Source organism: Perognathus longimembris, chromosome 12 (genome assembly GCF_023159225.1).
Source record: "Perognathus longimembris pacificus isolate PPM17 chromosome 12, ASM2315922v1, whole genome shotgun sequence".
NCBI classification, from domain to species: Eukaryota; Metazoa; Chordata; class Mammalia; order Rodentia; family Heteromyidae; genus Perognathus; species Perognathus longimembris.
Window position 1 is genome coordinate 49,934,197 of NC_063172.1, and position 13,438 is coordinate 49,947,634.

A 13,438-nucleotide genomic window follows, 5' to 3' on the forward strand; every position below is an offset into this window, starting at 1 on the left:
CTGTGGAGAATATAGAATTCTTTTCTTTTTTCTTCTTTCTTTTCTCTTTTTTTCCTCCCTCCCTTCCTTTCTTCCTTTCCCCCCTCCTTTCCTTCCTTCCTTCTTCCTTCTTCATCCATTCGTTCCTCCCTTCCCTTTTCTCTCTCCCTTTCTTCTCTCCCTCCTTTTCTCCCTTCCTTTCTCCCCTTCCTCCTCTTCCTCTCCTTTCTTTTCTTTCTACTGGGATGGGGAGGGAATTTGAGTGGTCAGTAGTTTAACCAATCATATCTAAGAAATGAAATTCAGATAAGAATTCTAGAACAGCACAGTTTAGAAAGTTTAGAGGACTCTAGGTCCTCTCTAGAAGCTCATCATAGCCTTTTGTAAACACCTTGCTCTGTGCTCTACCTGGATATTGACCTCTGTCCTTCCACAGTAAATGATGGTTACGACTGACTGCAGTGTTTTCCCGAGTCCTGGGTAATTCTAGGGAATTGTCAAATTGGAGTGAGATTATGGGAACCTCTGCTTTGGGGACTCCATTGTGGCTGGCACCTGAAGCAGGGACAAGCTTTGTGGGGTTGAGGCCCTTTCCCTTTAGGCTCTGTGCTAAGTCTGGGGAGTGTCAGAAATATTATGGAATTATATGACACTCTGCTTGTGTCAGCAAACTGAGAAGTGTGGTGAAAATATGAAACAGCACTAGAAAAGGGGCTGTGGTTGGGTACTGTCACCACTCTGACCCACCCATTAGGATGAACTATGAAATTGCCTTTTCGCAGATCAAAACAGTTGAGTAAAAGCAATTTTATGACTCAGCTTAACATGATCTTATTGTGTAGGAGGTACAGTTCAGATGCTATCCATGAATCCTCTCCTATTTTTTATGTTCATTTATTTTTGTGCTAATACTAGAGTTTGAACTCAGGGCCTGGATTATGTCCCTTAGCTTTTTCTCTTCATGGCTGGTGCTCTACCACTTGAGCCACAGCTTCACTCTGGCTTTTTTTGTTGTTGGTGGTGGTGGTCATAGGGCTTGAACTCAGGGTCTGGGCATTTGAGCTTTTCTGCTCAAGGCTAGTGCTCTACCACTTTGAGCCGCAGCTCCACTTCTAATTTTCTTGTTGTTAATTAGAGATAAGAGTCTCATGGACTTTTCTGACTGGTCTGGCTTCCAATCTTGATCCTCAGGTCTCAGTTTCCTGAAAATATCTAGGATTACAGGCATGAGTCATGAGTGCCCAAGCATAATACTCTATGTACCTGCACAGTTTATACATGAAAAGACTGAAAGACCCAGGATGGTACAGCTAGTGAGGGGCAGAGCTAGAGTTGAGTTCCAGCTATCTGAGAGCAGACCTTGAGAGTATTAAATAACAGGAATCTCTCTCTCCTTTTTTGTTTTAATTTCACAGTAGTAGAAGCTGAAAATCTGAAATTGCGGTGACAGCAGGGTCAGTTCTGGAAGTTCTGTGGAAGAATTTGTTCCATGTCTCTCCCTTAGCCTTGGTCCTGGATACAATTCCTGGGCCATTCTGTGGCTTAGAGCTAGGTCACTCTAATCTCTGCCTCTGTTGTTACATGGGATTTTCTCTCTGTGTATTTCTGTGTCACCTTGTCTATAGATGCCAGTGCTTGTATTTAGAACTCATTGTGTTCCAACATGACCTCATGAGGACTACATCTGTGAAGACCCTCTTTCCAGATGAAGACACATTTATAGGCCTTGGGGGTTTGGACTTCAGCATATCTTTTGGGAGGATGTGATGCAATATTTATAATGCTGAGCTCTTAAATAAGAACTCTACAGAGTGCTGTGCTGTTGACATACACATGTGTGTAATGTTTGAGTCAGGAGTCCCACCTGCTCAGTGGCTATCTGAACCCCTGAGGCCCCAGATGAACCAGGATTGCTGGGGTTGGTGCACATGCAGACAGAGGGTTTGGGATGGAGGAAGTGGGCTTGGCCTCCTCTCCCAGGGGAGGGGAGGTCTGCTGAGTGGCACCCAGGTGGACCACCCAGGATGTGTGGGCAAGGCAAAGGGGCATTTGTTTTCAAGGCTGCTATGCTCACACACATTTCTCTCTGCAGTATGGTTTCAATCACCTTGACAGAAAAAAACTCAAACTTCCAATCTGGCTTGAAGATGCTTTGTTTTTCTTGCCAATCAAGTCTCTGGCCTTTTGGCTAGTGGGAAGAAAAGTTGTAACAGTGCCGGCTGACATGTTTGTTAAGAGCTCCTAGGAGATAATTGTGCACATTTTTTGATGGAAATGGAATAAGCCAATGAGTAATCATTTTTCTGCTAGTAGGATTCTCAGCACAGTTGTGGCTCTATGTAAGTCCTCAGAACTTTCCAAAAGAGAAAAGGCAGGTCATGAAAAGTGAATAGCAATTGTAATATAGGGCCTGAAAGCCCTGGGGGGGGGCACCATAATAAGTAGTAGCTAGACTATAGTTGGCTCATAGCTCTACCTTGACATTTACAGGGACCCAGGGTGTGTCTATCTTGACCTGGTCCCAATGAGTTCAGTACTCCAGGGTTCAGATAGGAGCCCTTCTCTTTGAGTAGACTGATAAGAATTGGTCCTGTCTCATGGTTTTGGCACATGAAAAGTATTCATTTGAACTAACATGTATCCACTTGATGATACTTGAAATGTATTTTGTTTTCCCCCAGGGTTCTCATGAAATGTTGCCTTCCCATTTAAGCAATTCATGCTTCTGAGGCCAAGCAAACAAAATTGCCAAAGAAACAACAGTTTCCAGGTTTCACTTAGGAAGAAATTTTCCTTTGGTGGTTTTAACAATGGGTTCAGTTACTAGAAACCCGAGTGCAAGGTTAAAGGCTTCATGTGCTATCTATTAACACTGCCCTTCACCTTTTGGGCTTCTGCCCTAGGCTGGACACACAGACTCAATTTTCTTGGCCAGACTGAGGTTTCTGTACTGTGAGCTCAGATTCAGGCAGAGGAGACATTGTTCCAGGTCTGGTTTCTCCCGGGGAGAAGGACATTCGCCTCCTAAGTCTACTCTGCCATCTTTTTTGACTTCGTCAGTCTCCAAAATGGGTCCCTGGATCTCACCTTACTCTCTCTGCCTCCCCACAGCTGGGTTTATTCAACCTGCAGCTTCTATGAAGTAATTCCAGAATCTGAGCACCCACCTCCTTCCTGAAGACAAAGCTCCACGTCAGGCAGCCATTTCTAAACTGCATTCACTCTTGGTGGAGCCTGTTTTCCTAATCACCTTAAGCCCTCTTACAGGTGATAAACTGTCACCAGTCACCTGAGTTTATAAGTTCAACCTATACATACTTAGTTGTTGAGTTCTCCCTCCATTCTCATTACGTTCCCTCTTGAAGGTCTTCATCACTAACTAGCCAAAAGATTCATACAGTATCTGATGCAGTATCTGCCCTCTTTCTTGAGTCTTGAACTTCTTTTTTGTTCATTGGAGGAGAGGGTGGTACTGGGGCTTAAAGTCAGGGCCTTTGGCTTGTTAGGCAGGCCTTCTGGAGCTGAGCAATGCTTCTGGCTCTTTTTGTGCCATGGTTGTATATATAATGCATATTTTGTTATTATTTTGTGCCATTACTGGAGCTTGACCTCGGAACTAGGGTGCTTTCCCTTAGCTTTTTTGCTTAGGGCTAGTGCTCTAGTGTTGAGCCACAGCACCATTTCCAGCTTTGTGTGTGAGTGTGGGGGGTGTTAATGAGAGATAAGAGTCTCACAGACTTTCCTGACCAGGCTGGCTTCAAACTGTGTCCTCAGAGCTCAGCTTCTTGAGTAAATAGGATTACAGGCATGAGCTACCAGCACCTGGCTGCACTGGTTATTTTTGATAGTCTTGTTTCATGCCCAAGCCTACACCTAAATTATGATCCTGTATAGTGTGGATAACAGGTGCCCCATCAGCATCGTTCCATTAAGATGGAGTCTGTGCACTTTTCTGATTGGGCTGTCTTGTCACCATAAGCCTCCCAATTTTATTCTGACGTCTGTCAGGTGTGTGCCACTGCACCCAGGTATTGGTAGAGAAGAGTTCTCTTGAAGTTTTTTTTTTTTTTATTGTCTAGTCTGGCATTGAATTACCATCCTCCCCATCTCAGCCTCCCAAGTAGCTAGGACAGGTGTGTCACTGGCACCTAGCTGGAATCTTAAAAGTCTTTACAGTAGCTTCATGGATTGCATTGACAAACAACTCTGATGAAGTTTCTTTCTTGCTAAATAAATAAAAACCAAGCAAACTTTTCTGGGCTTACCTATTCTATAACAAAAGAAGGACCCATTTCTCATCCAAGTGTGTCAAGTCTGTTCTGAAGACAGGCCTTAGGCAATGGACGGCATTTTCTCTCCATCTTCCCATGTGCTTTGTCTCAACCACTATGATTTAAAAAATTTATTTTGACCTCTGATGGCTCCTGAGAACCCGTTCCCTGGAATGGCCAAACTTTCTCATCTGGACCAGTAACACTGCCAACCTTTCAGGCTTACCTCAGCAGCCAACCTCCCCTCCCTCCGCACCCCCCAACCCCCGCGGTCTCACTAGGATTTCTCTTGCCATACTCTATGGCATGTGCTGTGTATACACAAAGGCTCATATGATTTGTACTTGAGTCCCTGGTGTTGGTGCTTTGGTCCAGCAGATGCCTGGTGTATTTGTGAATGAATGCAGACTCTAGGTCCTAGCCTGAATCTGAGCCACTCTGGATCTATGTCAGCCCTGCTTTCCTTACTCTTCTTTTTAATCAGACACAGGCAATAAACTGAGTGTGGAATGAATTACCCAACTTCTCCAACCCTTGCTGCTTTTGTATTTTGTTGAAGGCAAAAGCAAATTTCCAAGATTCAAGTCAACATCAATTTAGAACTATTTCTGTCAGCTGGAAAAAGAGAACTTTTGAAAAAAAAAAAAAACAACAAACATTTAACTTGCTGCTTAAAAAAAAATCTTTGGAAAAAATTGAAAGCTAGTGCCTAGGAAATAGGGTAACACACACACACACACACACACACACACACACACACAGATTGGTTTTATGGTGTTCAATCTTGTCAAGCTAGTTTAATTTTTTGTGACAGAGCAGCAGAAAACCTGGCAAATTAAGGGGGAAAAATAGTTGGACTTTATCTCTGCTGGCTTTGAAACTTGATTTCTGGGACGCACTCAATATGATTACCATTGCATTGGTTGAAAGGTTAGAGAGAGGCAGGGTCAGTGCTGTCTGGGGACAGAGGTGGGTCACCTTGACCCTAGTGGCTCCCTGCATTCACATGAATGGGCCAAATGACAATAAAGAAGAGAACAAATTGAAAGTCATTGTTAGTATCAAGTTTTTTTTTTGTGTGTGTGTTTGTTTGTGCAAGCAACTACACACGCCTGTGGTGAGGATGAGTTCAGATAAACTATCAGCCAGAGACGTAACCATACAATTAGTGTTCAACATGCTATGTGGGCTTGACTAGAAAATATTTCATGTTCAGGAAAAACAATACTTACACTTATCAGCTAGGTTGTATACAGGAGTATAATATGCAGGAGTTCCACAATTCTAAACTTGCATGAACTATATCCCTTTTTAAATGCCACAGCCAAAGATGCCACAAAGAACTTGGACAACATTCAAGCATCAGTACCAGCATAACCCACCCCACCACCAAATAACTAAAGCCCCAAACCCTGTGAATTAGATTTATTGCACTTGGAGATAGACAGCCTTGTAGGGAAACAACAAAAAGCAATAGAAATAGGTTTAGATTCTAACACATGAGAATAAAATTAAATATCAATAAGTCTTTCCTTCGGACCTATTTAATGAGAACTATAAAAATCTAATAAGGGAAATCAAAGTAGACACAAGGAGATGGAAAGACCTCCCGTGCTCATGGGTAGGCAGAATCAATACAGTGAAAATGGCCATATTGCCCAAATTGTTATACAATTCAATGCAATCCCTATCAAAATCCCAGTTACATTCTTCACTGAAATAGAGAAAGCAATCCATAAATTCATATGGAACAGCAAAAGACCTAGAATAGCCAAAGCAATTCTAGGCAAAAAAAGCAGTGCAGGAGGTATCACAATACCAGACTTCAAGCTCTACTACAAGGCCATCATAACAAAAACAGCCTGGTATTGGTATAAAAACAGACCGGAAGACCAATGGATTAGAATTGAAGATCCAGGAATAAAACCGCACTCTTATAGTCAGCTGATATTTGACAAAGGAGCTAAAGACATACAATGGAATAAACATAGCCTCTTCAACTACTGGTGCTGGGAGAACTGGGCAGCCATATGCAGAAAACTCAAAGTAGACCCAAGCCTATCACCATGCACCAAGATCAACTCAAAATGGACCAAGGACCTCAATATCAGACCTGAATCCTTGAAACTACTGAAGGACAGAGTAGGAAAGATGCTAGAACTTATAGGCACAGGAAGGAACTTCCTGAATATAGTCCCAGGGGCACAACAAATAGGGGAGAGACTCAACAAATGGGACTACTACAAATTAAAAAGTTTCTGCACAGCTAAGGACATAGCCACCAAAACAGAAAGACAGCCAACCATATGGGAAAGGATCTTTACCAACACAGCAACAGACAAAGGCCTAATATCTGTCATCTACAGAGAACTAAAAAAACTAAGCCCCTCCAAGTCCAATAAACCAATTAGGAAATGGGCAAAGGAGCTAAAGAGAGACTTCACAAGAGAAGAGACAAAAATGGCAAAGAAACTTATGAGTAAATGTTCAACATCCCTGGTAGTAAAGGAAATGCAAATAAAAACCCTGAGATACCACCTCACCCCAGTTAGAATGGCCTATACTCTGAACTCAGGCAACAACAAATGCTGGAGGGGGTGCGGGGAAAGAGGAACCCTTCTCCATTGTTGGTGGGAGTGCAAATTAGTACAACCACTTTGGAGAACAGTATGGAGATTTCTCAAAAAGCTCAATATAGACCTACCCTATGACCCAGCCATACCACTCCTAGGCATCTATCCTGAACAGCAGGTCCCAAGATATCAAAAAGACATTTGTACTTCCATGTTTATCGCTGCACAATTCACAATAGCCAAAATATGGAAACAACCCAGATGCCCCTCCACAGATGAATGGATCCAAAAATATGGTACCTATATACGATGGAATACTACCTAGCGATTAGGAATGGTGAAATATTGTTATTCGCAGGGAAATGGTCAGAACTTGAACAAATCATGTTGAGCGAGACAAGCCTAGAACTCAGAAAACAAAGGAGCATGATCTCCCTGATATATGACTGTTAAGAAGGGGTGACGGAGAGACAGTAGAGAACAGGTCTGTGAAACCAAAAACTGCTTGTCAAATGGTATTTCCCACAGGATTGGGGCAGCGACCCAACATTATGTAAATAAAACCAAACAACTACTCAACATATAAAGGTCAAAAATTGACCTCTCAGTGGAATACAATAGCCCAAAAGCTATGTATGTATGTTCATATAAGACTACTGTCGACATATTGTCTAATATCGACATTACATTTAAAGCCCTAGGCAAATTTTCTTGGGCTTGGCCACATGGATACTGTATATGTTCTTGATACATTGTGCATTGTATATATGTCTACCTGACCTAGGGAAGGGAAAGAAAAACAGGGTGTAAGATATCACAAGAAATGTACACACTGCCCTACTATGTAACTGTACCCTTTTTGCACAACACCTTGTCAAAAAATTTGTGTTTATTTAATAAATTACAAAAAAATAAGTCTTTCCTTAGTTTTAAGATGGATAAGTGGTCCTTCACCTAGGATGGCTTGTGTGCTCTCAGCTAGCTGAGGCAGACCTGAATAACCTGAACATTGCTGGTCCCAGTCCACATTGCTCTGAGACGGCTTCAAAGTGCTTACTGAAATCCACTAATGCACATTAAGAGGCAGCTAGTGCCTCTGCAGTGGTAAGACTGCCTTCAAGGTGTAGTTATTTATAAAGAGAAATATAAACATAACAAAGGAGCTTTTTTTTTTTTTGCCCCTGGAGCTTGAACTCAGGGCCTATGCAGTATCCCTGGGCTTCTTTTGCTAAGGCTAGCACTCTACCTCTTGAGCCACAGCACCACTTCCAGCATTTTCTGTTTATGTGGTACTGAGAAATTGAACCCAGGGCTTCATGCATTCTAGGCAAACACTTTACCACTAAGCCATATTCCCAGCCCAAGAAGATATATATATATATATTTTTTTTTATTTTTATTATTTTTATTTTTTGCCAGTCCTGGGCCTTTGAACTCAGGGCTAGAGCACTGTTCCTGGCTCAAGGTTAGCACCCTGCCACTTGAGCCACAGCGCCACTTCTGGCCATTTTCTATATATGTGGTACTGAGGAATCAAACTTAGGGCTTCATATATACGAGGCAAGTACTCTTGCCACTAGGCCATATCCCCAGCTCCCAAGAAGATATTTTTAAAGAGCTAGTGTTGGAACCAGGTATTACTGGCTTGTGTCTGTTATCTCAGCTAATCAGAAGGCTGAGATCTGAGTATCTGGGTTCCAAGCCAGCTAGGCAGATAAGTCTGTCAGACTCTTATATCTAATTAACCAGCAAAAAGCTGGAAGTGGAGGCTCGAGTGGCAGAATGATGGCCTTGAGTGAAAGCGCTAAAGTTCTCTTACCCTGAGATCAAGACTGGCATAGTGTGTGGGGTGGTGGTGGTGGTGGTGGTGGTGATCAGTACTGGAAGCTTTAGCAGCTAGCTAGGACCTTTCCCAAAACTGTATTCCATGCAGGTTTGATCCACAGTGCAACCAAACTAGCACAGGTCATGAAGATTCTGTTCCCCAGTTGTAACATAAGCAAGCCATTGATGAAGTACTTGTCCAGGTAGATGGTAACATTGGAGACTGGAGTGTTTGGTACCCCATTATGACTGTTACATCCGTTCCTAAATGCCGCCCATTCAAACTTTCTTAAATAAAGATATGGCATGAAAAAAATAAACACAAAAACAGTGCATTCCCCTTCCAACATTGAGGACAACTAATGAGCACACAATCAGTGTTATGTAAGTTAACTCTTTAAGTTTAATCAGCCCTTTATAAAACTTCCCAATTAGTAAAAGTTGGCTTATTTTACTAGCCTTAAACATTGGTCACAATGAAAACAAGACATTCTAAAAAAAAAAAGCAATCACATAAGAGTTCATAGTAATTTACAAGTGGATGGTATACATAGACACAGAGGTAGAAGTTCACTTTTACAATGTTCCACTAATACACATATACCAAATTCAAGGCACAAAAGTTTGCTTTACAAAAAAATACTGTAAAAAATGTAATTTGCTGTTCCAGAATGTGAACCTTCCAAAGAAATCTTTACACCCTTTCGTAAATAGTCCCATGGAATATGATTTTTTCCCCCTCACTAATCATAGTTGGCACAAAAACAGGGACTTTTTAATGAAGTTCCCATTTTTTAGAGACTGTCCTTTGCAGAGCTGCTATGTACTTCACTTCAGGTAAGAGTCAACCCCAAAACACAACCCATAGCAACTCTCTGAGGAAAGGGCACTTTCTAGGTACATCAAAAGTCACAGGTAGAAATTGTATGATCTTATTAGATATGTAGGTTTCCAGGTGCTTACTGAAGTACTTCAGAGATAAGAATTTAAAAGTCAGCCATACTTTAGTCATTACAAGTTTAAGAAAGAGACCTTTACTGTAATGCTCAGACATTATCTACTTCAAACTGATGGAGACTTAAAAATGCCTTTTTAAAAGATACAAATACCAGGAAAAAAGCTTTGTAAAACTTTAGAAAACATGACGAAAAAATAGTGCTATCACTCCTTGAAGTTGCAAGGATGTCAGTGGGTTAGAGTTTAACAATGAGAATGAATAAACTCTACAGGAATTCAGAAAAATCATATATATGAAACACACTGTAGTTATCATTTCCAGACTTTCTGTTCATCAAAGAAAAATATAACAATGGCCCAAAGATTTCATACAGTGCTTGTCTAAAGATTGGACTGTTTTTTTAGGGTCCTATCTTAAATGACCCTGTTGGCAACAAGTTACGCTCACTTATTTTACTGATCACATTTCCCAAGTAATCTAGTCAGTTAATTTATACTTTATTATTTTTTTACAAAGGTTGATTAAGAAAAGTCAACATGGATTAAGACCCCAGAGAATGTCAGTAATTCTGATGTGCACTGGATCTTGATCGTCTTCTGATAGAAATGATATTCCATACAAAAAGATTCTTAGATTCCATTCTTTGCTTCATTATTGTTTGTGGCTTGTTTTCTTTGAGCAATAAAGGGGTACATACACTTGTCTGCTCCTAGGAACCGATACATGCACACAACTGCTTCAAAAGGTAGGATGCTGAAAAGGAAAGTCACAATTAGCAAACCCCAAGTATTGCATTAATAAAGACCTTAGTCATAAAGAAGAGTGAAATCATGTCATTTTCAGGAAAATGGATGGAAGCCAGACTGAGAAATTTGTCACGTGTTCCCCCTTACATGATGAATCTAGTCCTTGAAAACAAAAGACAGAAGATTGGGCTGTAGCTCGGCTGGTACAGTGCCTGATGCAAGCACCAAGCTCCTTGAGTTCAAATCCCAATGCCATAAAACAAAATGAACAGGAATGTAAAACAGGTTCTATTTAGTAGTGGGTACTAGGAGTACAGGGCAAAAGGAGAGGGCACAGGACACAGGACTGTGAATATGGTTGAAATATTGTATATACATATGAAAACAGAACACTGAGATCCATTCCCAGAAGGGTGAGGAAGGGGGAGTATTAGAAGAAATGGGTTTGATTACAATATATGACTGTATATAACTAATAAGTGCTAGTTGTATAACGATTTCAGGCAAAGGATCTGGTCAATGAGGGAAGCCCTCCCGGTTACCTCTTCATGAAGGTCACAATGTACATGAGGCGGGGGGTGCAGATCATGGGCTGGTCAGTGAGAATGGCTTTCATGGCCTGCTTCACACAGTAATCAGGCTTCAGAGGAGGCAAAAAGGGCTCAATTTCTTTCCTAAAAGATGTTCAAAATTGAAATTAATAATATATACTTTGAGAAGGCTGAAAATACATTAAAATGATAACTGTGACATGATCTGAGTGAAAGGACTTGGGGAGCATTCTGTTTTCTTTATGGTGCTTTTCCAATTTTCCCAAATCTTCCTATTATGAGCACATTTTATTTGCATAGTCTGGAAAGGAACTAAGGAGAAAATAAGTAAAATTGTCCTGATTTTGTATAAAGTCAGGAAATCATTTCTTTAAAGATAATTCAAGAGGCATTTCAGATTATTTTTCTATTTCTTTGGATAGTAAAAGAAGGCATGTTTCATAACAAACCTTAAGTGAAGTTCTTAGTATTGGGTGTGGTTAAGATGAGGGTCTATAAACACTACCTTAACCTTTTCCAGGGTAGTAACAGCTCCAAACTATTTAGGATGTCTTACTAGGGAAACCTAAAGTAGATTTTTAGGAGACTTTAAGATATAGGGCACACAAAGACAACCTGCTATCAGTTGATTCATTAATTTCAGGTTAAATGATACAACTGCAACTTATTCCTTACTCTTCATCCTACCACAGCTTTGGATGCCTGCATCTGCCATTATGTTCAATAAGAAACAGAGCTCCTCAGGAACTCTAGTAAGTGGTTCCAATACACATTGAGAGGACTAAAAACAACAACAACAAAAAATGGAACACACACATTCTCAGGGACTCATGTAAGTTATAGGTGCATGTCAAAAGAGGCAGAACTAGAGGTCATTTCACAGGGGATCAAAACCATGACCTCACACATGCTAACTCTGAGGATGTGCTCCACCTCTGAGCTACCTCCTCAGCCTTAAGAGTTCATTTCTCAGTCCAGACTTGGTACTGGCCTAAGGCTTAAGTCACCCTCTCCCTACTTCACCATTTGTCTGGTTCAGTCCGTGTTAAGAATTAACATAGTCCACAACCATCAGAGAACTGGTTGGTTATCTTCCAATTTGCCTTGCAAATTCACCTAAGTCTAAGTCAGAATGGCTTCAACAAGTTCCTCCCCCCTCCCCCCTCTCCCTCCCCCCCCTCCCCCCTCTCCCCTCTCCCCCTCTCCCTTCCCCTCCCCCTCCCCCTCCCTCTCCCCCCTCCCCCTCCCTCTCCCCCTCCCTCTCCCCCCTCCCCCTCCCTCTCCCCCTCCCTCTCCCCCTCCTCCTTCTGCCACAGTGCCACTTCTAGGTTTTCTGTTCATGTGGTACTCAGGAATTGAACCCAGGGCTTCATGTATGCTAGGCAAGCACTCTACCACTAAGCCACATTCTCAGCCCCCAAAAGTATCTTCTTAATGATACATGGTTGTGTTTATTCTGAGCCCAAGTGAGATGTAACTTGACATTTATATTCCCATATGTTTCCTTTCTAAGTGTGTGGGTATTTCATTTCATTTTTAGTAAATCTAAATGGTTCCCTCAGGCTGGGAATATGGCATAGTGGCAAGAGTGCTTGCCTCGTATACAAGAAGCCCTGGGTTCGATTCCCCAGCACCACATATATAGAAAATGGCCAGAAGTGGTGCTAAGGCTCAAGTGGCAGAGTGCTAGCCTTGAACAAAAAGAAGCCAGGAACAGTGCTCAGGCCCTGAGTCCAAGCTCCAGGACTGGCCAAAAAAACAAAAAACAAACAAACAAAAACCCTAAATGGTTCTCTTTCATTCTGTCAGAAGGAATCTAGTTATATTACGCTTGCTGCGAAAAAAAAAAAAGTAGTTCCCAAATCTGGAGTGTAATATTCAAATTCTTTTTAGAAGAAAGGCAATTACTCCTCTAAGACAATGGCATTGTTTCACATCCAAACTAAAGTCACATACATCAAGGACTTTTCTTTTGGCGTCTTTACTTACAAACATGAATACTAAAAGAAACAAAAAGAGGCAGCTTCTTTTCTTTTCTTTTTTTTTAGGCCACTTACTATCTGATGTTTCTGAATTATTTTTTGCAAGTTATTATGAGTATGGCACTACTTACCAATCTTCTATATCAGTTTTACAAGTCTTGACCAATAAAAACTACAAGTTAATTGACAAATGCTAGTCAAAATGAAAGACCAACAGATGATTCGCTTGCACACATTCTCCCAATGTTATTTTATCAAAAACAAGACAGGTTCCCACTCACCTGATTCGGCAGCCTCTGAACATGCCAGTGTCTACAAGGTAAGGGCAAACCAAGGTGGTTTTAATTCCATCTTTTTCTGCAGCTTTTAGCTCATGGCTCAGCGATTCATGAAAACCCACAACTCCAAATTTACTGGCACAGTAATCCTGAGTGAGAAGGGAGAACAGAAATGCTAAATGTATATACAAATCCCAAGCCACCTGAAGCTTTTCCTGATCCAAATGGGTAGATGTGAGTGATAGGTTACTGGTAACAAGTAAAGAAAAGGAACCC

At 41.4% G+C, this 13,438-nt stretch overlaps 1 protein-coding gene across 1 annotated transcript in view; it reads right to left on the bottom strand.

Moving 5' to 3' along the window:
* Positions 1-9,027: 9,027 nt before the first annotated feature.
* Rdh10 (retinol dehydrogenase 10) overlaps positions 9,028-13,438 on the bottom strand; it is a 30,897-nt gene continuing 26,486 nt past the window's right edge. Inside the window, exons 4-6 of the mRNA XM_048358506.1 lie at positions 13,166-13,311; positions 10,894-11,025; positions 9,028-10,358 (exon numbers count right to left, since the gene is read on the bottom strand). Coding sequence (XP_048214463.1) covers positions 10,235-10,358; positions 10,894-11,025; positions 13,166-13,311 — 402 coding nt within the window. The 3' untranslated portion in view covers positions 9,028-10,234. The remainder of the gene's footprint in view (positions 10,359-10,893; positions 11,026-13,165; positions 13,312-13,438) is intronic.